The sequence below is a fragment of the Emydura macquarii genome, unplaced genomic scaffold (genome assembly GCF_026122565.2).
Source record: "Emydura macquarii macquarii isolate MOO-44397 ecotype Brisbane River unplaced genomic scaffold, CSIRO-AGI_Emac_v2 contig_1300, whole genome shotgun sequence".
NCBI classification, from domain to species: domain Eukaryota; kingdom Metazoa; phylum Chordata; order Testudines; family Chelidae; genus Emydura; species Emydura macquarii.
Genome location: NW_027131437.1, coordinates 147,165 through 170,038, shown reverse-complemented (window position 1 = coordinate 170,038; position 22,874 = coordinate 147,165). Strand labels below are relative to the sequence as shown.

The 22,874-nt window shown below is 65.3% G+C and overlaps 2 protein-coding genes across 2 annotated transcripts in view; one reads left to right on the top strand and one right to left on the bottom strand.

Moving 5' to 3' along the window:
• GAREM2 (GRB2 associated regulator of MAPK1 subtype 2) overlaps positions 1–16,375 on the top strand; it is a 34,235-nt gene extending 17,860 nt beyond the window's left edge. The window contains exons 3-6 of the mRNA XM_067550560.1: positions 11,020–11,150; positions 11,791–12,948; positions 14,307–14,470; positions 15,260–16,375. Coding sequence (XP_067406661.1) covers positions 11,020–11,150; positions 11,791–12,948; positions 14,307–14,470; positions 15,260–16,220 — 2,414 coding nt within the window. The 3' untranslated portion in view covers positions 16,221–16,375. The remainder of the gene's footprint in view (positions 1–11,019; positions 11,151–11,790; positions 12,949–14,306; positions 14,471–15,259) is intronic.
• A 3,522-nt stretch (positions 16,376–19,897) lies between these two features.
• Positions 19,898–22,874, bottom strand: part of HADHA (hydroxyacyl-CoA dehydrogenase trifunctional multienzyme complex subunit alpha) — a 40,772-nt gene continuing 37,795 nt past the window's right edge. Inside the window, exons 18-20 of the mRNA XM_067550470.1 lie at positions 22,757–22,871; positions 21,749–21,894; positions 19,898–20,397 (exon numbers count right to left, since the gene is read on the bottom strand). Coding sequence (XP_067406571.1) covers positions 20,252–20,397; positions 21,749–21,894; positions 22,757–22,871 — 407 coding nt within the window. The 3' untranslated portion in view covers positions 19,898–20,251. The remainder of the gene's footprint in view (positions 20,398–21,748; positions 21,895–22,756; positions 22,872–22,874) is intronic.

Genomic DNA, 22,874 nt, shown 5'->3' with positions numbered 1-22,874 from the left:
CAGGCGCAATCAGAACAAGCTCCCCCTTGGCGAGCCCGAATCCTGGCCGCTGAATCCCAGCCGGGTCCGATTAACCCCCGCGTGGCCGTCTCGCAGGCTCCGGCGTGGCTGGGTATTTTTTGCCACCTGTTGGAAACGTTCGGACGGGCAGAGGTCCGTCCGTCCTGCCGGCTGCCCCTTCTATGCACCAGCCTCGAGCCGGCCTGCTGGGAAACGGAGCCTCTCTGTGTTGCACTTTGGGGTCAGCTCCCGGGCTAAGCAGGTGTGGGGGTTGGATTAGCTGCGAAGTGGGGTGCGCCCTTCGTTCCCTCTGGAGCCACGGGGAGCTGAGGGCTCATTCCCAGGTACCGGGAGGTACCAGATAGCGGGAGGCAAGACCGGGTGCCCAGTGCCTCTCACGAGGATTCCTGCACCTTGCGGGGTCAGGCCCCGTGCTAACAAGGGGGTCACTCAGTGAAAGGGCAGTTCGTTATTGGCTCTAAAGAGGAAACATGCACACAGCGTAAATGTGACCTGTGGGACTCCCTGCTGCAGGGGGCAGTCACTGAGGTTCAGCTGTGGCTGGATCCGAGAAAGGGCTGGGTAATTCGGTGATCGTTCGTGACTTGCGTAGCTCTGGGAAAGGGCGATGGAACCTCCTACTTCTGGCCAGAGACAGCCACCTGCAGGGGTCAGGAAGGAATATCCCACGGACAGCGCCATCCCTCAGGCCAAGGTGCATCCTTGGGGTGGGGCTTCCCCAGTGGGGCCCAGAGGATGAAGACCTGCCGGTGCGTGGGGCGGGGGAGGGCGTTTGGTGGCAGCCCTGAGCTCCTGGGGTTTGTCCTGGTTTGTCTTCATTGCGCTGGGGCCAATCAGTTGCTCAGGACCCAGCTTCTTCTTGGCTGGGAGTGCTGGCGGGGGCCACATCCCACAGTTGCACTGAGCATCTCCCGGATTCCTCTGCCGCTGTCGGGTCACAGCTGGGATCAGTCCCTGGGGCTGGTTCCCCGCCCCGGCCCCCTCCGCCTGCTGCAGCCTGTGTTCGGCATGCTTCGTGAGACCCTGTGAGAGGAGCTGGGCCCTGGCCGGAGCCCTGCTGGGGCGTGGCTAGCCACCCTTCCCCTGGGATAGCCCCCGGGGCCTCCATCCTCCCACACCCTGTGGGCATGCCCATCTCCGCAGGGCTCTGACCGTAGCTCTGGTTGACCCCAAGGAGGGTAAAGGGGAGTTAGGCACGGGGTGGAGCCGTCCCCGGGAGGGCAGAAGGAAGGTGACTGGGTAATCACAGGGGCAGAGAGGGCTGTTAGTGACGGGGGGTGCGTGCATTTCCTGGCAATACGCCTAGGGGACGGGGTGTCCTAGCACACAGAGCCCGCGGCCCCCGGGTTTTGCTTCGAGGCCCCAGTGCCTGGGGGTTACGGGGCGACGGGGGTCTCCAAACGGCCCAGCGGAGCGTTGCAGAGCCAGGCGCTCGCCCTCGCCGCGGTGCTGGGGCCATGCAGGGGGCGGTTCTCAAAGCCGCTGGTGCAGGACTGCCCCTGACGCCCGCCCCAGCGACGGTCCCTGAAGGCTCCCCCTCCCCAGGTGACGTCTGCACCCACATCACCACCTGCAGCAGCTGCCCGGACCTCCGCCAGCTCAGCACCCACAACATTTCCCTGGGCCAGGCAGGCGCTTCATTATATCACCCAGGCCCCTGCGTGGGGAGGGCTCAGCGGGTAACTGGAGCTGAAGGTCTGTGACTCCCCAGCCGGCCGCTCACTCATGCAGGCCACCTGCCCCCCCTGCCCGGGCTCCGTCCCTCCGGGTCCTTACGGCAGGTGGCAGCCGGTCCCGAGCAGCAGCCGGCCCAGACGCTCTGTCTGGTCACGGGGCGTGCAGCCCGGTTCCATGTCACTCCTCCGGGAGCGGGGACCCCGGGCTGGTCGCGTTCACGTCCGGTCAATCGTCCGTGTCGCTTGCTGGGGCTGTGTCGTGTGTGGGTCGCCAGCACTTCCAGGGGGCAGGTCTCAGCTCCGATCCCTGCCGACGGTTCTGCCTCTCCCGGGTCCCTCGCGTCTCTTTGGGACCAAAGCCGAATCCACGTAGAGGAAAGCTCTTCGTTGCAAGGCAGTTTAGCCCTAAACACCCGCCCTCCCTGCCTCCCGCCGACCTGCTGGGACATTCCCCTTCCTCTGCCGCGCATGGAGGGCGAGTTGCCGGGCCGTGGCGGGAGGATCCGGTTTTAAACATGGCCTCGCTGTTTGCCGGCTGGCTGGGAATTGGTTCCAGCCAAGGACCCAGTGTCGGGTGTGACTGCACAAGAATCATTTCTGACCCGTCTCCAGCCCCGCTCTGGCGCTAGGCCGGGCGACTGGGCTGTGCTGGCTGTGGGGGGGAGCAGTTTGGGGCAGACAGGAGTTTCCCCCAAGCAGCACTTCCCTGGAGGGGGAGGCGCGGGTGATTATTTTATTTCAGTAAACAATTCGCTGCCTCCTGCAGGCCGGCCCGGGGCTAGGGAGCAGATGGGGTGGGCCGGTGGCTACGGCCCCGTTGGGCCCCTGTGCCCCAACTCTCACTGAGACCAGCAAACTCATTCCACTGGTGACCAAAACAGGATGTGAACCGGGGTCTCCAGCAGAGACCGGCCCGGCCCGTCAGCCGGACGTGAACTTGCCCAGTCCTTGTTGCTGGCCACAGCGAGGTGGGTTGGCTCGGTGGGGACTGGCTGGCAGCCCGGCTGCGGCTCAGACAGCCCTTCCACCTCCTACGTAGCCGGCAGAGCCCAGCAGGAGCGAATTGGAAACTGGGGCTAGGGCTTGGTCTTTCCCCGTGTCCCAGAGGGAGCTCAGCCCCCGCAGTCACCCTCCACCCCTGCGCCACCAGCCATCCCGCTGGGCGAGCCAGGCTCCCCAGCACGCTTCATCCCCGGCCCCCTCGGGGACACCCAGCGCCTGGGCTTACACGCGTCCCCGTGGGGGTGGGGGAAGTCGGACCCTGGATCTTTGGGATCCTGGCCTGGAGAGCAGAGGGGACCCGAGTTGGGTGCTGGCCGCCCGCCTGCTCAGCTGTTTCCCCTGGGAGGCAGATCCTGGACTCAGGAGTGGGTGTGAAGATGGAGGGAGGGCATCGTCTCCCCCCCCAGCCTCGATCCCCCCGTACACACCTTGATGAGCGGCGCTGGGTGACCCAGGGCTGTGGGGATGTGACAGGAGCTCTGTCTATCAGCCTCCCGGGGCCGGGGCTCTCTCGGCTCTATGTGTGTGTCAGGGGGGAGCGGAGCAAGCTGAGGGCCGAGGCAGGGCACAGGGGCCCCTCCCAGCCCCCCTGCAAGCACAGCCTCTGCCGTGCCCCCTCCCAGCCCCTGGGGCAGCTGCGGCCGGCGTGGGGGGCTCGGGACCACAGCAGCCTGCGTGCAGTTTCCATGGCAATGGGAGATGGGCCGTGGCGGTTCCCAGGGGGCCCGCGCAGGAGCCTCCCATTCCTCCCCCTCTGGGCAGCGTGTTTCATGCCAGGGGCTGCTGCGGGGCCGTGCGGAGTGAGCGGGAGAGGAACCAGCTGGCGTTTGCCATTGAGTCCTGGGAGCGGCAGGAGCTGCTGGGCCGGGGTTGGGGCCGGGGGCAGAGGCGCCGCTGAAGAGGCGGGAAGGAGAAGGCTCTCCCTCGCCGTGATCTCCCGCCGGCCTGCACAGACCCCGGCCCTGCCTCCCCGGGAACCACCCGACCCCCAGCCGCTTGTCACAGCGGGCAGCAGAGAACAGGGAGCCGCTGTGCGGCCCGGTCTGCCTGCCCCCGGGGGCTGCCCTGGTGAGCTCTGCCACGTTCACGTGGCATTTCAGGGAGGGGCTCACACGAACCCCAAGAAGCCCCAGCCCCGGACACTGAGGCTGGTGCTGGCGTGCGGCACCAGGGGAAGCGGAGTAGGGCTGTGGTGCCCCAGGGTGTGTCTGGCTGGGTTCGAACCCTGCTTTCTCTCTGCTCCCCAGCCGCGGGAAGCGAACGCTCAGGCCGCGGGTGCCCGGGTTCGTGGGAAGCCCAGACCAGCCGCCTGCACGTGCTGGCGGCCGCGTTGTAGCCGTGTCGGTCCCAGGATCCGAGCCAGGTGCTATCTTTTATTGGACCCGCTTCTGCCGGTGGCCGGGCACGCCTTTGAAGCTCTTCTCCATGTCTGGGGCAGGTCGGGGGGTGTCTGAGCGAAACACAAAGTGGGCCAGGCTGTTAAGCGTGCATGGTGCACGCCGGGCTCGGGGAGCACTGGAAATGAAGTGGGCAGGTCAGGGCGGCAGGCGGCAGCGTGCGTGACGAGCCGTGAACGCGGCGTCTGTTCCATTCGTGGCGTGTGGTGTCCAGCCACGAGGGATGGAAGTTCCCGGGTGCATCTGTTGGAGGCGTTGGGCAGGTTTCCTGTGACGATGGGGGCTGGGAGGTCAGAGATGGAGGGATTGCGGTGAAAAGTGCCCACCCACGGGTGTCCTTTATCCTTGTTCTGCGTGAGTTCATCTGAGCGCGCAGTGCCTGTCTGGTTTCACCCACAGAGCCGTTGGGGGTATTTAGTGCATCCCATGTGACAGGAATGTGCAGGACCCATGGATCTTGGAAGGTGCGTTGAGGGGCTGCTGATCATCGCGGCCGTGGAGATATGTTTGCGGGTTTTGCATCTGTTGTTCAGGCAGGGTTCGGAGCCGCGTTGCGTGGGTGTGTCCTGCTCTGTGGGGAGCACGCGTCCCATGGTGATGATCCTGGCGAGGTTGGGGGGTGGATTGAAGGCCGGAAGCGGAGGTTCAGGAAAAGTTTCTTTCAGGATGGGGTCCCCATCGAGTACGGGCTGTAGCTGTTTGTTAAGCTGTATGGATTCCAGTGTGGGCCGGTAGGTGACAGCTGGGGTGTGCGGACAGAGGGGGCTTTATTTCTGTACTGAAGCAGGTTCTCCGGAGGTATTTGGGTGGCCCGTTCCATAATGTGACCTACCTCTCTGGTGGAGTGTCCTTGTTTGGAGAAGGCAGTTTTGGTTGTGTCAAGGTGTGTATCCTGGACTTTCGGTTTGCAGTATATTCTGGAGTGTGAGTGCCTGGCTGTGGGTAGCAGGTGTCGTGGTGTGTCAGGGCTGGCTACTGGATCTGGGAAGGTAGGTGCGCTGTTCCCTGGGTTAGTTGTCTGTAGGGTTCCATTGCTGAAGCTGATTGTGGTGTCCAGGAAGCTGATGCTGGTGTGGAAGTGTTCCAGAGGGTTTGCTGGACGGGTGGTGGTGGCCGAAGTTGTGGTGGAAACCTCTGAGGGAGTTCAGGTCGTCTGTGCAGAGGATGAAAACGTCATCAATGTCTCTCAGCTGTATCATTGGTTTTGTTGTGCATTTATCCAGCACTGCTGCCTCACGGTGGCCCATGGCGAGGTTGGCGTATTTAAGGGTCACCCTCGCTAGATATGGCTGTTCCCAGGGTTTGGACAAAGTGTTTTGTTCAGTGGGACGTTTTTGTGGGTGAGGCTGCAATGGGTGAGTTTGGCGCTGGGTTTGGGTGGATCTCCGACCATTGTCTTGTAGATCTGTGAGCCAGGCAGCGATGAGAGAGGTCGGTGAGTAGGGAGGCGAGATCCACCGTGGCAAGGGTGGAGTTCTGAGCGAGTTGTTAATGTTGCGGAGTTTCGGGAGGACGTCGGTTGTGTCCTGGAAGAAACTGGCCCTTTGTGTGGTGAGTGGTTTGAGGGTGGTTTCTGTGAGTCCTGATATTCCTTCAGTAAGCGTGTCGTGGCCAGACACAATGGGTCTGCCTGGGTTTCCTGGCTTGTGTGTCTTGGGGAGCGTGGGGTGGATTCGTGGGGGATGAGGTTGTAGCGTTTGTCTTGGAGTTGTCTGGAGAAGGATTTGACGGTAATGCTAAATTCCTGTATGAATTGTGATGTGTGTGTGTGTGTGTGGGGGGTCTTCTTTGTGTTCTTTATAGTAAGTGGTGTCAGAGTTCTCTGCTAGCCTCGCGGAGGTAGGCATCACAAGGAAGGACTACGGTGGCACCCCCATGTCTCTAACCTGCACATGTAACATACTGCGAAAATGTGTGTTGCATCCCCCTCTAGTGTCTGCTCCACATCAAGGATAACAACCAACTACTGCTGCCAGCTAAGGGAGTTAGTGCTTTGGTGCTCAGGGTAACAGCTTACTACTGCTACCAGTTAAGCAAGTTTTTCAGTTGTCCTTTGGTACCGAAACTCTCTCAGGTTCAAACCCTGCTGATGAACACTATGTGTGTATGTTACACACACACAAGTATATACGCTGGACGTTCTTGCACGCTTGTCCAATCAGGAAAGGGAAACAATCCCAGGTGATTTATTTGACTAGGGCTTAATTATGTGCAGAGAGTTCTGGGCCAAACAAACCCCACAACAAATCAGCTTATGAAGCCAGTAGGTGCTTGAGGATCTTCGCGGAGGGTGAGAGTCAACCCTGGGCGAAGGGGCCAATACGCAGCCCAGGTGACGTCCCCCCTTCAGCCCAGAGGGCTGGAAAACTCTGGGCCCAGATGAATTCAGATTGGCTTGGATGGGCCGTGAGCCAGTGGTGGGGCTGGCAGCAGAGGGTGATGCTGGGACCGTGCGTCAGCTTCTGTTTGTGTCGAGCATGGAGCAACGGGATGGGTCTGTGGGGGGCTCACACAGATGGGTTCTGTCTGGCTAGCCAGGTGTATTGAAACGGACGGACAGACGTACAGGAGAGCGTGCGTGTGGGGAGCACTCAGACCTCTGTCACTCAGAGAGCCAAGTCCCTCTCTGGTCTGGCACTGGAAGGAGGGCCGGGCTGCCCTGTTACCCGCACACTAGGGCACCCCACTTTTACCCCAATCCATAGGGCTCAAACCATAGCCCGGGTAAGGCACCACCACCCTTTCCCAGCCCGTGGGGCTCCGGGTGTAATTCTCTGCGGGCTTGTGGGCTTTTACCGTGAAGGCGCCTTACACAGGAATGTTTATGAACAATGACCGACACAGAACACACCCGCCGAGCACCCAACGCTCCCCGTAAGGCAGACACACGGCTCCGGCGGCCGGTCAGGATCAGATCAGCTGGGGACTCCAGCTTCTGCCTGGTGTGGTCGGCTGGGTGCTGAGGTCGGGCAGCTCTGATCACGGGCTGTGTCCTGGAGTCTGGTTCCCAAGAACTGCCTTTCGGGCCTCAGTTTAGATAGTCAAAACGTGGGACCTGCTTAGCTGTACCTCACCCAGTCCTTTCTACGAGACACCAGTCCCAGCCCAACACCATCACTGCTTTCAGTAGTGCACACTTCATTACGCAACAGCCAGACACAATCCAAGAACCCGCCAGAACTCATCCGGATAAACTATCGGGAACTGGGGACCACAAAGACAAAACACCAGGCAGTGTAAGTTTGACAAGTGTGGCTACGTGATTCCTTTCCCGGCAGAATGCCGTCACCCAGCGTCTCCTGTAAGCAGCGTAAGATCGGTTTCTTTATCTGCGGGTGGCAGGTTCTGTCAGGGCAGGAGCAGCCTCTCACCAGCCGGGTTTTCTGTCCTCTTGCGGTCGTTCCAGGCGTGTGAAGGTGTGGCCGCCTGCTACTTAACTTGTGGTGGCTGCCTGTCCTGGCACGGCTGCCACCGCTTATCCCAGGAACGAGGCCTCAGCGGAGCCAAAAAACAAGGCCTCAGCCTTTACAGCCCCTAAACTCTCGGATCTCGCCGGCTTGCCGGGGGGCCAGGTGTCCCCGCCCCAGAAAGTTTCCCAGCTAGTCAGAGGAGTAACACCCCTGTTCTTTAGCACCCAGCCCACACCCTGATCATGTGACACTCCCACAGTTGGGTCCCCCGCCTGTGGCTGGTCCACAGAGTGGGTAATAGCCTACTGCTGCTACTAGCTAGTGGCTTGCTAGGGGCAAAGCCTCCGCTGTGTCTCTGAAGGGCCCGGTCCAAGCCCGACGGTGGGGGGAGCTGTTATTGTCAGCTTAAAGACTGGCCAGTAGGTCGCACGGCTCCTGACCTAAACCCCAGCGGCCGATTCCACGGGAAGAGCCCTGTGACCCCGGACTGCAGCTCCCCACGGCACCAGGGGGAGTGCGACCTGCAGCCGGCTCCAGGGGGAGGCGTGTAGAGGCTGCTCCGAGCAGCTGGGGGCTGTTTCTACTCTGGTTCTGCGTCCCCTGCCCCTTCTGGCATTGGCTGTGCAGCGCCAGCGGAACGGAGCTGACCTCAGGTCCTTGCTAAGTGACCCCGGGGACGGCCCAGCGCCGCAGCCTCAGCTGACCAGGAAGCGCTTGGCTGCAGCCCATTGATCCAGCCTCCCTCTGCTCGGGGATTTCCTGCTCTCTCGCCATGCCACGCTCACTTGGGGGTGGGGACAGGCTTTCCCGTCAGCCAGCTGGCCTCATCTCTGCCTGCCCCCTCCTTCCCCATGGCCCGGAGCGGAAGAATCCTAGAAGATGCGGGTTGGAAGGGACCTCAGCAGGTATCTAGTCCAACCCCCTGCTCACAGCAGGACCAACCCCAACTAAATCATCCCAGCCAGGGCTTTGTCAAGCCGCAGTTTAAAAACCTCTAAAGATGGAGATTCCACCACCTCCCTAGGTAACCCATTCCAGTGCTTCACCACCCTCCTGGGGAAAAACGTTTTCCTAATATCCAACCTAGACCTCCCCCACTGCAACTTGAGACCGTTGCTCCTTGTTCTGTCATCTGCCACCACTGAGAACAGCCTAGCTCCATCCTCCCTGGAACCCCCTTTCAGGTAGTTAAAGGCCGCTATCAAATCCCCCTCATTCTTCTCTTCTGCAGAATAAACAAGTCTAGTTCCCTCAGCCTCTCCTCATACGTCTTGTGCTCCAGCCCCCTAATCATCTTTGTTGCCCTCCGCTGCACTCTCTCCAACTTCTCCACATCCTTTTTGTAGTGGGGGGCCCAAAACTGGACACAATACTCTAAATGCGGCCTCACCAATGCCGAATAGAGGGGAATAATCACTTCCCGTGACCTGCTGGCAATGCCCCTCCTAATGCAGCCCAATATGCTGTTAGCCTTCTTGACAACCAGGGCACACTGCTGACTCATATCCAGCTTTTTATCCACTGTTACCCCCAGGTCCTTTTCTGCAGAACTGTTGTCTAGCTCGTCGGTCCCCGGTCTATAGCTGTGCATGGGATTCTTCCTTCCTAAGTGGAGGACTCTGCACTTGTCCTTGTTGAACCTCATCAGATTTCTTTTGGCCCAATCCTCCAGTTTGTCTAGGTCCCTCTGTATCCTATCCCTACCCTCCAGGGTATCTTCCACTCCCCCTAGCTTAGTGTCATCTGCAGACTTGCTGAGGGTGCAATCCACCCCATCCTCCAGCTCATTGATGAAGATGTTGAATAAAACCGGCCCCAGGACCGACCCCTGGGAAGGGCTGATGGGGGTCATTGGGTTTTGCTGGTATAGGGATAAAAATCACAAGCCAAATTCATCATCCCCACTTGTCACTGGAGCGACCCGCGGGAGGGGTTTGGCCCCACAGCACTAGCCCTTCCTCCCACATCCCAGCGGTGGGCGTTCACCTCATCCCTGCCAAGAGATGCTGCACGGACTGGACCATCCTTCCCGCCCGTTCATCTCTCTGCAGCTCCACGTCCTCCCAGCCCCGGGCTGTAACAGCAGGGGCGACTGGGCACTTCTCTGGGCGCAAGGAGGGGGCTGGCCCGAGAGTGAGCTCCCACTGGGGCGGGCCTGGCTCTGGTTGGCCTCTGGAGGGCTGGGAGCATCATTATCTCTGGTCAGCTCTTCCCTGGCACCCATCGGGGCAGCATCTGGGCACCTTTCCATCAGTTGCGGTACCCGCCTCGCGTCTTCCCTGGCATCCCCTGTGCGGGGCTCTGCGCCCACGTGTTGTGGGGCTGGCCTTGCTCTGAGGGGGGGCCGGGCCCTCTCCATTCTTCCCAGGGCCATGAGGACACCCTGCTTGGCTGGGCTCCGTGCCGCTGCAGACTGAGGAGGGAGGGAGCCCCGGGGCTGCCCCAGGAACAGAGCCTGGGGCAGGAAACCCTGATATTTGTATTGAGGGGACCCTCTCGGGGGGGGGGGGGGGGGGGGAAGAAGCGCGGAGGTGCTCAGTGCTGCCTGCTGGCGTTTCTCATGGACAGGACCCCTTGGCCACCCCCTGAGGCATCCCCTGGAGCTGGCTTTGCACTGACGCCCTGGGCTTGCATCAGCCGTGTGCAAACGTCAGCTCCCCAGGTGAGGATCCGGGGCGGCAGGACCCACAGGCTGTCGCTAGGTGACCCCCCCCCGCCTCCTCTGCACATGCTGCGCAGCTCCATCGAAGACGCCCAGCGACCGAGCTGGGGTCCGGGCCCGTGGGGAGGGGACGGGGAGGGCGCTGAGCTGCGTTCACACTCCCGTGAGGTCCCTGCTCAGGGGAACCTGTTCTTAGAGCCAGAGGAGCCTGGGTCCGGTTGTGAAGAAAGGGGAGGTGGGTCTCCTGGCTCCCAACGGGAAGGTCCCCCCGGGAAGGAATCCCAGCATGTGCCCCCCCCCACGCCCCGTGCCCTGCGGGAGCAAATTTCAGGGCCTTGCAGGTCCGTGCCCCAGCGGAGGAGAACTCAGTGCCGGGCTCACAGGATATTCTTCCGTAAAGCACACAGCAATCGGGGCCCAAACCCCACTGCCCGCTTCCCAGGGGCCGCTCCGCCCCACGGCCTCACGCCGGTCCGAGATGGCGGCACAGAGCCAACGCTGCAGCACCTGGCAACCGCTCCCCGGAGAGAAACCGCCTCCTGGGCGCACGGCGTCCACACAGGCTGGCCGGGCCAGGTGCCGGGAGCGAGAGTGTGCACGGCTTTGCGACAGCCCTGCCGGGCAACCCCTGCCGGGTCTCGTCTCGTTCAGTCCCCGTCTTCAGCCAAGGCCGGCCTGTCCCACTGGGAGGTGACGCCACAACCCTTCCCTGGAGAGCCGGCTCCCTTGCCCTGGGGGGGCGCAGAGGGGACCTGCTGGGAGCCCCTGGGCGTGGGGCTGGGGGTACGTGGGGCTGGGTTTCTGGGCAGGGCCGCTAGCCATTAACCGGGGTTTGCGCTGGGCCGTTGCAGGGAAGTTTAAGCTGCTGGACCAGGACCGGGACGTGCGAGAACCCGTCCAGTATTTCAACAGCGTGGAGGAGGTGGCCAGCATCTTCCCGGACCGCGTCTTCGTCATGGAGGCCATCACCTTCAGCGTGAAGGTCAGCGCCACGCCGGGGCCCGGCCCGCCAACTGCCAGCAGACCTCCCCGGTGCCAGGCTGGCTGGGCGCAGGTCCCGTGGGACAGGCGGGACTCAGCCGGCCCAGTATCCGCTGGCTGGCACCGGCTGTGCAGAGGAAGGTGCTGGAGGCCTGCAGGAACCCGGCGCTCGGGACCCGCGGCCTCGGCCCGCTCAGCTTGAGGCATGTAGCGCCCTGGGCGGTTGGTGTCCTCGCCCATGGACCCGAGACGCTCGTCTGATCCACGGACACGGCTGTTCCCTCATTGGGCCTCCTGGGTGCTTCCCAAGCCCCTGCCCCCCAGTGCCTCCGGCCCCATGCACCCCACGGGGCCTGTGTGCTTCCCAGCCCCCCGTGTCCCTGGTGCCAGCTACCTCTCTGGCCCCACTCACCCCTCCTTAGCTGTCTGCCTCCCAGCCCCCATGTCTCCAGTGCCCTCCACCTCTCGGCCCCATTCACTCCTCAGGGCCCACGTGCATCCCAGCCCTGGGGACCGCCCGGTGCCATCTGCTGCTCCAGCCCCTTTCACCCACCGGCGCCTTTGTGTCTCCCAGCCCCCGCGGTGCCCCCTGCCTCTCCGGCCCCACTGACGGCCGGTGCCCGTGTCTTCCCCTCCCGCAGGTGGTGTCCGGGGAATTCAGCGAGGACAGCGAGGTCTACAACTTCACCCTGCACGCGGGCGACGAGCTGACGCCCATGGGCCAGGCCGAGCTCCTCTGCGCCAAGGCGGCCAAGGAGAAGTCGCGCTTCAACGCCCTGCTGCGCAGGCTGGGCAAGGCGGGCCCACCGGGGGCCAGGCAGGCGAAGGGCAAGATGCCCTGCCTGATCTGCATGAACCACCGCACCAACGAAAGCCTGAGCCTGCCCTTCCAGTGCAAGGGGCGCTTCAGCACCCGCAGCCCGCTGGAGCTGCAGATGCGGGAGGGGGAGCACACGGTCCGCAGCATCATCGAGAAGGTGCGGCTGCCCGTCAGCGTGGCCGTGCCCCGCCGGCCGGCCCGCAACCCCTACGACCTGCACGCCATCCGCGAGGGCCACTGCTACAAGCTGGTCAGCATCATCTCCAAGACGGTGGTGCTCTGCTGTATCCTGCGCAAGGAGGCCGTGGTGCCCTTCCACTTCCTGCTGCTGACCGACATGCCCCGCTTCGCCCTGCCCGACGGGGCCCTCTGGGGCGACCCCCAGCTGGAGAAGCTGGTGCGGGACAGCGCCGCCCTCTGCCAGGAGCGCTTCAACCCGGACGAGTACTCCAGAGCCGTGCGGGAGGCCAAGCCCGACCTGGCGGAGGAGTGCGCCAGCCCCCGGCGCGTCCGCCTCTGCCTCCAGGGCTGCGCCGGCGAGGAGCTGGCCCCGGCGTTCCAGCGCCTCTCGCTCTGCATCTACGGCGGGGGGGCGGCCCACCCCCCCGAGGAGCCGGCCGCCCCGAGCCACCCGGACCCCCTGCCCCAGCCGCTGCTCCTGCCCCGCCGCGAGCACTCGGCCCCGTCCGACCTCTCCGACCCGGACCGGGAGTACGTGACGCCCGACTGGGCCGAGCTGGAGTTCAGGACTCAGGAGCCGCTGGAGATCCCCTACGAGGAGCTCTGGACCCACCCGCCCCCGGGGAAGTACTCGGAGCCCGGCAGCCATCCGCCGGGGCTGGGCAGCTCCAGCAAAGGGCAGCGGGACCTCATCTCCTTCGCCGCCGCCGCGCCGGGGGGCTCCCCCCACCGCCCCGCCCCGCCGGGGGAGGCGCCGGGGGGCGAGACGCCGCCTCCCGTCCCGCCTAAATCCGAAGCGGTAAGCGACCCCCTCCCCGGCTGGCTGGGCGCTGCTGCCTCCGTGAGCCGATGCCAGCGTTCGGCTGCGGCCCCTGGGTCTCCGGGCGCGCCCGACGCCACCCCCATGAGCCCCGCGCTGGACACAGAGCCCGGCTCCCACCGCCAGGCAGCGGCAGAGCCGGGGGAGAACCCAGGCGTCCTGCCCGGCCCCGGGTGCCCGAGCTGGGGTGAGGTTGTCCTTCAGTCTGCACCGTCCCTGCACCCCGCCGCAGCCTTGGCCAAATGCGCTCTCTGCCCAAGGCAGGGCAGCCAGAGACGCCTGGCTTCTGCCAGCGGGGCCGGCGCCCCGGGTGGGATCCCGCTCGGACCGTGCGCAGACCAGGCGGGCAGGCTGGGCTGAGAACCGCTCGATCCTGGGGCTATTGACGAGCGGCGGCCGGGGGCTAAAAGGCTGGCCCAGCAGAAGCATGTTTTGAGGACGTTGGGGGGGGGGGGGGGGGGGGGAGGAGGGTGCCCCCCACGTGGGCCAGTGGCCCCTCACTTCCGCCAGCCAGGGCTTTGCTCCCTGGGTCACCGGGATCGGTGCGGAGCAGCCGGGGGGCTGCGGCAGTGACGCGGGGCTGGCCCCGCTGGCAGGTGTCTGCACGGGGCGGGTGACTGACGCTCTGGGTTCGTGCGCCCCAGCAATCCCCTGCCGGGGACCCCCCACTCCGCTCCCTGCCGCCTGGGGAGACGCCGGCTGGGCTGAGCCGTCGAAGCAGGGTTTTATGGGCCCCGCACCCGGTGGCTTGCACTCATCTGGGCTGGAAAGCGCCCGGCTCGGCCTTTCTCTGCATCGCTGCCTAGGCTGAGCCGGCAGCCTGCTCCCAGGCCCTGGGTGCGTGGGGCTGTGGCTGCGGGCGGTGCGTTGCTGCCCAGGGGGACGCTGGGACTTAGCTGCAGCTCTGGGGGGCTGCGCTGAGAGCTGCTTGGCTGCAGACAGGCTGGGCTGGGCGGGGTCCTGGGCCCTGACCAGGGCGAGAACCTGGTGGGGTCCAAGGCTATTGCCCAGCTGATAAAAGATGATGGCCAAGAAGGCGCTGCTGGGGTGTGGCCCAGGAACTGGAAGATGCAGGCGCAGTCCCGAGGCCCCCCCAGATCCAGCATCCCCTCGCTCCACTGAGCAGGGCTAGACACCGGGGAGGAGTTTCTTCCTGGTCCCAGCTGGGGCCTGGTGGGGGCCGAGCTCCCGTGTCGCCAGCACTTATACTGCAGCGCAGGTGGGCCGGGCATTGGGGGTCCAGCGCGAACGTGGAGCCCAGGCCTCGGGCCGCGCTGGGCGGGCAGCGCCCGTCTCGCTCTGGGCTGGCCCCATCCCCAGCGCCTCCTGTCTTCCAGGTGCGGGAGGAATGCCGCCTGCTGAATGCGCCCCCCGTCCCACCCCGAGGCAGCCGGCCGCTCGCCACCGCCAGCCCGCCCGTCCCCCTGCGCTTCCCCAAGATTCAGCCGGCGCACTCGCCCAGCCCCAGCCTCTCCTACTACTCGTCCGGGCTGCACGATGGGTGAGTGAGCTCCCGGGGCCGGGCAGCCTGGGGGGAAGGGAAGGGGGGATGGTGTCGAGCCAGTGCCCAGGCTGGCCACTGTGGGGTGGGGCAGCTTTCACACGGCCTGGGTCCCTGCTGCGGGCTCTTGCCGCGAGCACAGGGGTGTTAAATCCTGTGTCCAGGTCAAATTCCAGCTTGGGTCAGCCCCGCCGGCACGGCCCTCGACCGCCCCAGCTCTGAGCCACCGCCTGACACCAGCACGGCGTGGAATCGGGGCCGGGGTGTGGGCCGGCCCAATGTAACACACAAGCATGGGCCGCTGTGGATCGAGGGGGGTGGGGTTATCGTCTCCTGTAGCCCCGCCCTCACCCAGGGGGGTAAGCCAATCACAGGAAGGCAACACCACAGCCTCCTATAAATTAGGCATAGATGGGACGTCCTAGGTGCCATCCCACCCCAGAGCACCATCCAGTCCAGCTGGGACCCTCTGCCGTCCTGGGGGGGGGCTCTTATCTCTGCCCTGGGAGTTGCCCCCACAGCCCCCTAGATCTCACTGGGTCTGGTCCTCCTCTCTTGACCCCGGCAGCTTCAGCAGCCCCCAAAGTGGAGGGGACGTGGCCCTGGCCCCCATCCCAGATCTGCCCAGATCGGTTTGCCGGCCGGTCTCCGCTGCGTCTCCCCGCGAAGGGGGGGGGGGGTGGCTGTCCCCACCGCTCGGCCAAGAGCTGCCAAAGCGGGGGCCGGTCCAGGCAGATCCGGGCGTGGGTTGGGCCCGTTGTCGCCTGACCCTCTGTCTCCTCCCGGCAGGTCAGGGCCGCGGAGCGGGAGCTGCTCGCCCTCGCCGGACTCCTACTCCCTCTACTGCTACCCCTGCACCTGGGGCGACTGCAAGGCCGGGGACTCGGCCGGGCGCCAGCTGCCCGGGGCCCTGCCCCCCGGCGCCCAGCCCAGCCAGACGTCCTGGTCGGACCCGTGGGCCTACGCCGAGCCGGGCCCCAGTGTGGCCAGCGGGCGCTCCGTGCCCCTGCTGGGGGGCGCCGCCTCTGCCATCAAGACCTACCACAGCTGCCCCCGGCTCAAGGCCCCCCACCCCCAGAAACGCTTCGCCCCCTTCGGGGCCCTGAACCCCTTCGCCAGCCCCGCCTACGCGCCCAGCCTCTCCTCCTCCACCGACTGGCTGGAGGCCCTGGAGTGGCCGCAGCCCCCCTCCGCCCCCACGCCCGCCGCGGCAGAGACCTCCCAGCCCTCGGCGGACGCCTCCCCCGAGCCGGAGCGGCGCCGGAGCCGGGAGGGGCGGGGCAAGGCTGGCCCCGCCCCTCCGCCCCGCCCACCCCGGAGCCTGGAGGCGGAGACCCTGGCGCTCCGCGGCCCGGAGCCGCTGCCGCCCGTGGCGGGGCGGGGGGCCGAGGGGGGCGTCCCCCGCCCCTACCTCCCGCAGGGCGTCGTGGAGGCGCCCCCGGCCTCGGCCCCGCGCCTGGTGGCGGGCGAGAGCCTGGGCCCCGTGCCGGGCCCGCCCCGGCTGAACGGGGACGGCTCGGCCTGGCAGCCCCCGGCCGAGCTGGCGGCGCTGGGCGTGGAGGAGGTGTCCCGCTGCCTGCGCTTCATCGGCCTGGCCGAGGACGTGGTCAGCGGCTTCGCCCGTGAGCGTATCGACGGCAGCATCTTCGTGCAGCTGAGCGAGGAGATCCTGGCCGAGGACTTCCGCCTGCCCCGGCTGCAGGTCACCAAGATCCGGCAGTTCATCAAGGGCTGGCGGCCCAAGGTCTAGCGGGCGGGGGGCGGGTACGGAGCCCCCCTCCGCGGCATGGACCCCGCCCGGCCCTGGCCGTGCACGCCAGCACCCCACGCTGCACACGCCCGGCCCCCTGCCCGCCTGGGGCTGCCCGATGCGTGGGGCTGGGCGTGCTTTGTACCGGCCCGGGACGGGCCCATCCTCCCGCTGCACCACCCAGAGGCCCCCAGCAGTGGGGCCCATTGCTGACCGCTGCATGGGGCCTGGGGCCCGGATCCCGCGCGGGAGCTGGGGATGTTGGGCCCCCCCCCTTACTTCACCCACCCCCCCGGGTGGGCAGCTGTGACCTGCCCAGGGTGCCCGAGCGGGCGGGTGGCAGAGCTGGGAGTGGGACCCAGGTGTCCTGAGGGCCAGGCCTGCCCGCCTGCAGTGAATAGCGGAGCTGCCATGCTGCGTTCACGGAGTTCGCTGCAATTCATTTCCTTGGGTCTTGGGTGGGCTGCAGCCGCCTCCCCCCCCTCCCCAGGGGCATGGTCCTGCTGCTGCTGGACTGGAGGAAGCTGCCTGCCTGGCTGGGTCGATGCCCCCCCTGCCCAGCCCCCACCCGGCGCCATGGCAGGGACAAGGCTGCTTTCAGGGAGGCGCTGGGGGGGCCTTTCAGTCAGAGCTTTACGCTCGGCCTCCCCCGCAGCCCCTCACCCAGGCAGAATGGGGGGGTAAGGGGGAGCTGCTCCGCCCTGTGGGGCTTTGGGGGCTGGCCAGGAGCCAGGGCTGCTGTGGCCGGGTACCACTGGGGGGGGGGGGGGGGCAGCGATCTCCGCACACGAGGGGGCAGGAGAGACACTCCCACGCTGCCCCGCATGGGGCTAAGGGAGGGATTTGGAGCTCCCCCCCCAGCCCCAAACCGCTCGTCAAGGCTCTGCCCCCCGGGCCGGGGCTGGCACCTCGCAGGTCCCGCTGCCTCCCCTAGGCCAGGCACGAGTGGTTCCTGCTCCCCCCCCCCGCGGCTTCCCGGGCCCAGGCGACGGGCGCAGGAGCCCGCGGCACCGGGCAGGATCCAGGCTGGCGCTGAGCGCCGTGGCCAGCCCCGGGGCCCGGTCCTGGGAAGTGGGGCACCCGTCCCGCCCTGCTGGCTGATACTGGGCTGGCAGCCCCCCCCCCCGCCCCCAGCCAGTGGTGCAGGTGCCACGCTTCTTCCCCTATCCCCCACCTAGCCCCCTGCCGGGCGGCTGCCCCCGTCCAGCTGCCTCTGCAGCACCCGGGGCAGGGACCCGCCCCAGCCGCCCCGGCCTGCACCACGATGCCGTTAGCACCTTCTGTTCGGGGCAAGCCCCCAGCCCCCCGTGCCTGGAAACCAGCGTGGCCTTGTGTACAGCCTTCGCCCCGTGGCGCTGCCGGCTCCAGGCCACTTGTGCCTGCCCCCAACCCCGTAACGGGAACTAAACCAGGGCCTGGCGCTCAGCTGGCCACGGCCACTCCGGCCCCAGCGTGGCTAACTCGCCTGCCAGAGGGGCCTGGGTATTTATTGGCCTGCCGCCCTCTCCTCTCCCCAGGAGCTTGGCTCCAGCTGGTTCGTTTCAGGCGCTCAGCCCGCGTCTGTGTTAATGCAGCCCCACCGGGCGGGGCCGGACTTGTTTGTTTCTACTGGTTTATTTTAATCCTGGCGGATTAGCGAAATAAAGGTGTGAAAAGGAGGCCCCAGCCCCTGGGGACGGCTGTGTGTGCAAGGGCGGGAGGGCCGCTCAGCTAGGCGGGATGAAAGAAGCTGGCGGGGGGGGGGGGAGGGGGGTCAGATCTCCGGCCCCCGATGAGCGGCTGGGCCTCTCCGGGACACCGGGCCCAAGGGAGTGCAGGCAGAGGCTCAGAAATCCAGTTCTGGGGGCACGGGCTGGCCAAGGCGCCAGGGAGCCTCGCTGAAATCCACCCGGGGCTCGGCCTTGAAAACTGACCCGGGGAAAAAGGGAAACGTGCGGTTGAGAAGCCAGAGTCTGCGTTTTGCCAGTCTGCGTTTTAACAGCGCCACGGCCGCTGCCAATGGCAAAGGGGGGCAGGGACCTGGCCACGCACCACACCTGCCTTCGTAGGAAGAGTTACAACAGCTGCCCCACGGGCCGAGATCGCTTTAGCCACCACACCCAGCGCAGGGGCTGCCCTGGGTGACGGCCCAAGGCAGGAGGGCTGAGACCCCAGGAAGGTTTCCCTGCTCCTGGCTTTAGTCCACGGGGAGACACGGCTGGAAGCAGGACAAGAAACTGGCTCAAGACCTGTCCTGACGGCAGAGGCAGAGCAGCATGCACCAAACTCCCTGGCAGGACAAAGCCGCAGGCTCTGATGAGTGGGTGCCGGGAACCACCCCGCATTGGTCACCCACCTTTCCCAGCCCCAGGGGGAGGCAGGGCCTAGCAGAGACTCAGCCCCCTCCTGAACAGGCCTGAGAGCAGAGGGAAGAGAAAGCTGCCCCAGGCTGCAGTGTAGACTCAGCATGAGCTCCCTGAACAGGGAGCTGGCAGGGCCACTTCCCATTGCTTCCCTCCCGCTGGCCCCAGGGGAAAGCTCAGCTGGGGGGGGGGGGGGAGAAGAAGGGGACCCACCTCTTGCAAAGGGGGTGGGTCACAGCCAGGCTTAGTTGGATGCTAGTGCAGCAAGTGGTGCTGGGGGGCAGATCTTGCCCCAGAGGGGGAGAGAGAGGCAGCCCGTAGCCGCATTGGGCATCAATCTCGGCCCTTTGACAGCCTGACGGCTCCCTGCCGTAGCCTGCGTACGGCCCAGGGCAAGGACCCAGCTTCCACCCATCGCTGGCTACAAGAGGGTGGCGGGGAGCCACGCCCCAGCCAGTTAACGTGGCCCCGGCTGCGGTGCTCACAGAGCCGGGAGCTGCTGGAACAAGGCAGGCAGCTCACGATGAGGGAAGAGGAGGGGCGGAGGGGGCAGAGCTCCGGCAGGTGCGAATGTACAGCCCCGTCCCCTGGAAAACCAGGAGGACCCCGACTTCCCAGGGGTGGAGGTGACCTCTGCAGCTGGGCAGCCAGCTAACAGGCCTGGAGGGGGGAAGGGGTGTCTCACTGGGGCAGGTGGCCAGAGCCGAACAGAGGGAACGTTTCCTTCTGGGAGGCGGTGGGAGCAGGACTAGGGGTGGTTGGCACCCGAGGGGCTCAGGCCCAGGCTCCCAGCCCCCCGTTTTCACTCCGGTAACAGCTAGAGGAGAGGGAGAGGCACCTGCTGGGGGCGAGGGGTCTGTTACAGGAAGCCGGAGCACCATGTCCTGCGGGGTCTGCGCCATGCACCCCGGTGGGAGGGGCCGGCCTGCTATTAGTGACAGGTGCGCAGAGATTTAAAGCCTTCTAGTTTAAATTAAGCTCTCCCCCAGCAGACCTTCCTGGCCTTGGGGGATTGATCTGCCATTAGAGGAGGGTCCATCTGCCAGGCTAACCCCGCAGGCCGCCAGCCGCGCCAGACAAGGGCTGGAGGCTGGGTATTGATTTACGCCAGAGGGGACAGAACAGGCTGTTGTTCCGCTTCCCCCCCCACATCCTCCATTAACTCCAAGGGCCCCTTTGTTAGTTTCACACCTCAGCAAACTGCCCGCCCCAGCCAGGCCCACCCTGGAGTCACTGCTTGATTTCCACCCGCCCCCTGGTTCCACCCCTCTGTACACAAGGGCCCAGGCCGGCAACTTCCCCAGCGAGACAGGATGAAGCAGGCAGAGTCCGAAATCAAGAGCTGGGTGGTTTATTGTTAAACGTTTGCCGTGGGCCGCGGCCAGGCGGTTAACGCCACAGGCTGGACGGACGGCTCTGAAGGGCACAGTGTGCAGAGGCTGAACGCAAACCCCCCCTTCTTCAAACGCGAGGGGCATCTTCCAACGAGACGGGCGAGGGCGACCGAGTGCCTGAGAGGCAGCAGCTGCTAAGGCACTTCGTGGGCTCCAAACCTCAGGACAGTTCACTGCCTCCCACCCCGATCGCTCGGAGATGAACTGGCAGAGAACGGCGCCGTCTGGCTGGCAAGCAGGCTCCCCCCGGCCTCTCCCTGCGAGTCCATCTAGGGATGGAGGCACGCGGACGCACTCAGGGGTGAAATTTCTTGCTCTGGTCTTTGGCGTGATCCAGGAGCAGCTGGCACGGCGTGAACTGGCTTCCGTAGACGGCTTCGTACTTCCTCAGCTTGTCCACCAGCTGTTTGGCTCCAAAGGAGTCTGCGTATCTGAAAGGACCTGCCACAGAACACGGGACTAAGTCACCGCTGCAGAGCCCGTGGGGAACCAGGCCACGCCCGGGAGAAGGGGCAAGACGCCAGACTCGATCCTAGAGCCCGCCCCTGGGCTGGGGGCTGAGCTCTGCTCGGGTGTGGGGGGGCAGGCTCCCCGGAACAGCCAGGAGGCGAATTCAGTCCCTGCTCCATGTCTCAGCACGCCCACCCTGCCCACACCGAGCACAGCAGCTGCTTGAAGGAGCCTGAGGAGAGCGTGGTCGAGCGGCTGGCTAGGAGGTTCGACAGGGCTGTAGGCAACAGCAGGGGAAGGCAAGCCCCTGAATCCTGGGCCCCAGGCGCTTACCCTGGCCATGCCCAGCCGGGTCAGAAATCGCATGTTAAAATCAGCTGTGCTCTCGTCCCCGCCATGCCCCGGGTCTGCAGGCGGCAGCGGGGGACTGCGCAGAGCTCGCCCCTCAGGGCAGTTTCAACAGAAGCCCAGGATCCCTGGTCTCTGCAGCCCGTCCCGGAGCGGTGCGCACGCTTCGCCGTGTCCTAGACAACTGCCCCATGGCGAACTCCCCCCACATCGCTGAACGCCTGCCATGCACGCGCCAGTCTCGTGGCGGGCTCTCGGCCGACTAGTTCAGCGCTCACGGGCGGGAACCAGGCACAGCTTCAAGCTCTCACGACACTCCCAGGACCCCAGACAATGCAGTGTAAACGCAGACCGGCACCATGTCCAATTCACTTGTTACTTGGTCTTGTCTACACTACAGTCTGGGCCGGTATAGCCATGCTGCAGAGCCCCCCGAAGGAGACGGCGTAAGGCAGGAGAGGAGTTTTTTCACCAGCACAGTGACACCCCCTCCCCGAGGGACACCATCTCAGCAGAGAGACTCTTCTGTGGGCCTAGCTGCATCTAAACCAAGGCTTCTGGCGGCACAGCTACCCTGGCTGGGGGCAAGGCGGGGGGGATTATATACCTAGATACAGCACTGAACAGTTCCAGCCAGCCCAGCTGTGCCCACAGCGCTTTGCAGTGCAGACTAAGCCTTACACCGGAGCCACCCGGGGCAGGCTTTGCTGGTGTAGCTGCACGGCCCCAGCTTTAAAGGAGAAGCGGCGCTTTAGCCAGCACAGCTTATTCCAGCCCAGCCTCCGGGCCTCCCAAGCAAAATAAGCTCCAGAGGCAACAGTCGTTAGACTGGCCAAACCCCGCACCCATGCTAGGGGCTGGCTCGGTCGCACGTCACGCCCCTCCCAGCAGACGGGGGCTGAGACCTAGATCTCTGGTGGGCACAGGCCCACTGGGCTAGTTCACTGCCCTGCTGGGCGCCCGTGTTTGCTCCCAGGCCACTCAAGCCACTCACCTCCCAGACAGGGCGGGAAGCCCAGGCCAAAGACAGCCCCGATGTCTCCTTCCACGGGGTTGCTGAGGATCCCTTCCTGCAGGCACATTGCTGCCTCGTTCACAAACCTGGTCACCAGGCGCAGCTGGATGTCCTCCTCGGTGCAGCTGGAAGAGAGCGAGAGTCCTCAGGTCACAGAGCGGCCATGGGGCAGACGCCAGGGGCAGCCCCGGCCTCGAGACGCAGTGAGGAGCGTGCGGGGGCGGCAGGGAAAGGGCAGCCACGGCTTGCCGAGTGCCAGGCGGTGTGCAGCGGCCTCCTGATTGGAGCCGGCAGCGAGGGCCAGCCTGGGGACCCCCGGTAAGGCAGAGATCGGGCAGGCCCCGCGACAGACCTGCTTTCAGAGCGTAGCGGATCCTAGCTCAGGGGGTCTCAAACTGTTTTCCCTGGGACCCCCTCTGAAAATATTTCAGGCTGTGACGACCCCCCCAATGCCATCCTTACTCCTGCGCTGCCCCCAGAGCACCCGGCCAGCAGCCGCTGCTCTCTGGCCACGCAGCTCTGCAGCCATGCACGGGGCAGCCAGCTCGCCACCCCTGGAGGGGTCCTGACCCCCCCGTTTGAGAATCCTTGTCCCAGATAGAGGGGCCAGGGACCGTACCGATCCCCCTTTAACTAGCACCAAGCCTGGGGGTGCATTACCAGCGTCCCGTTTAGTACAGCCCCATGCCCATGGGCACTGGCCATTCCCCAAGACACCCAGCCGCTGCCAGTGACCCCCTAGTGCCCTAGGGGTGCGGGGTGGCCAGTTAAACTGGAGATCAGCCAAGCACCAGACTGGCCAGAGGGCCTGGCCCCAGCTCCCAGGGCTGCTCTGCTTGGATGCCCAGCACAGCCCGTGCCAGTCCCCACAGGGGACCAGCCCCAGGGGTGTGTCAGCAGCAGGCAACAGAAGAGTTGGTTTGGGAGAGGTGGGGTGCCCAGAGCCAGCCCACGCTGCCCCCCCCCCTCCTTGGGGTTCATACTTACACCTCGGGGTTGGAGGGCACCTTGAACTGTGCCAAGATCTCGTCCATGCCGGAGTTCACGCTCCTGTTTTTCACACCTTCCTGGTACACGTAGAAACCCTTCCCTGCCTTGCGGCCTG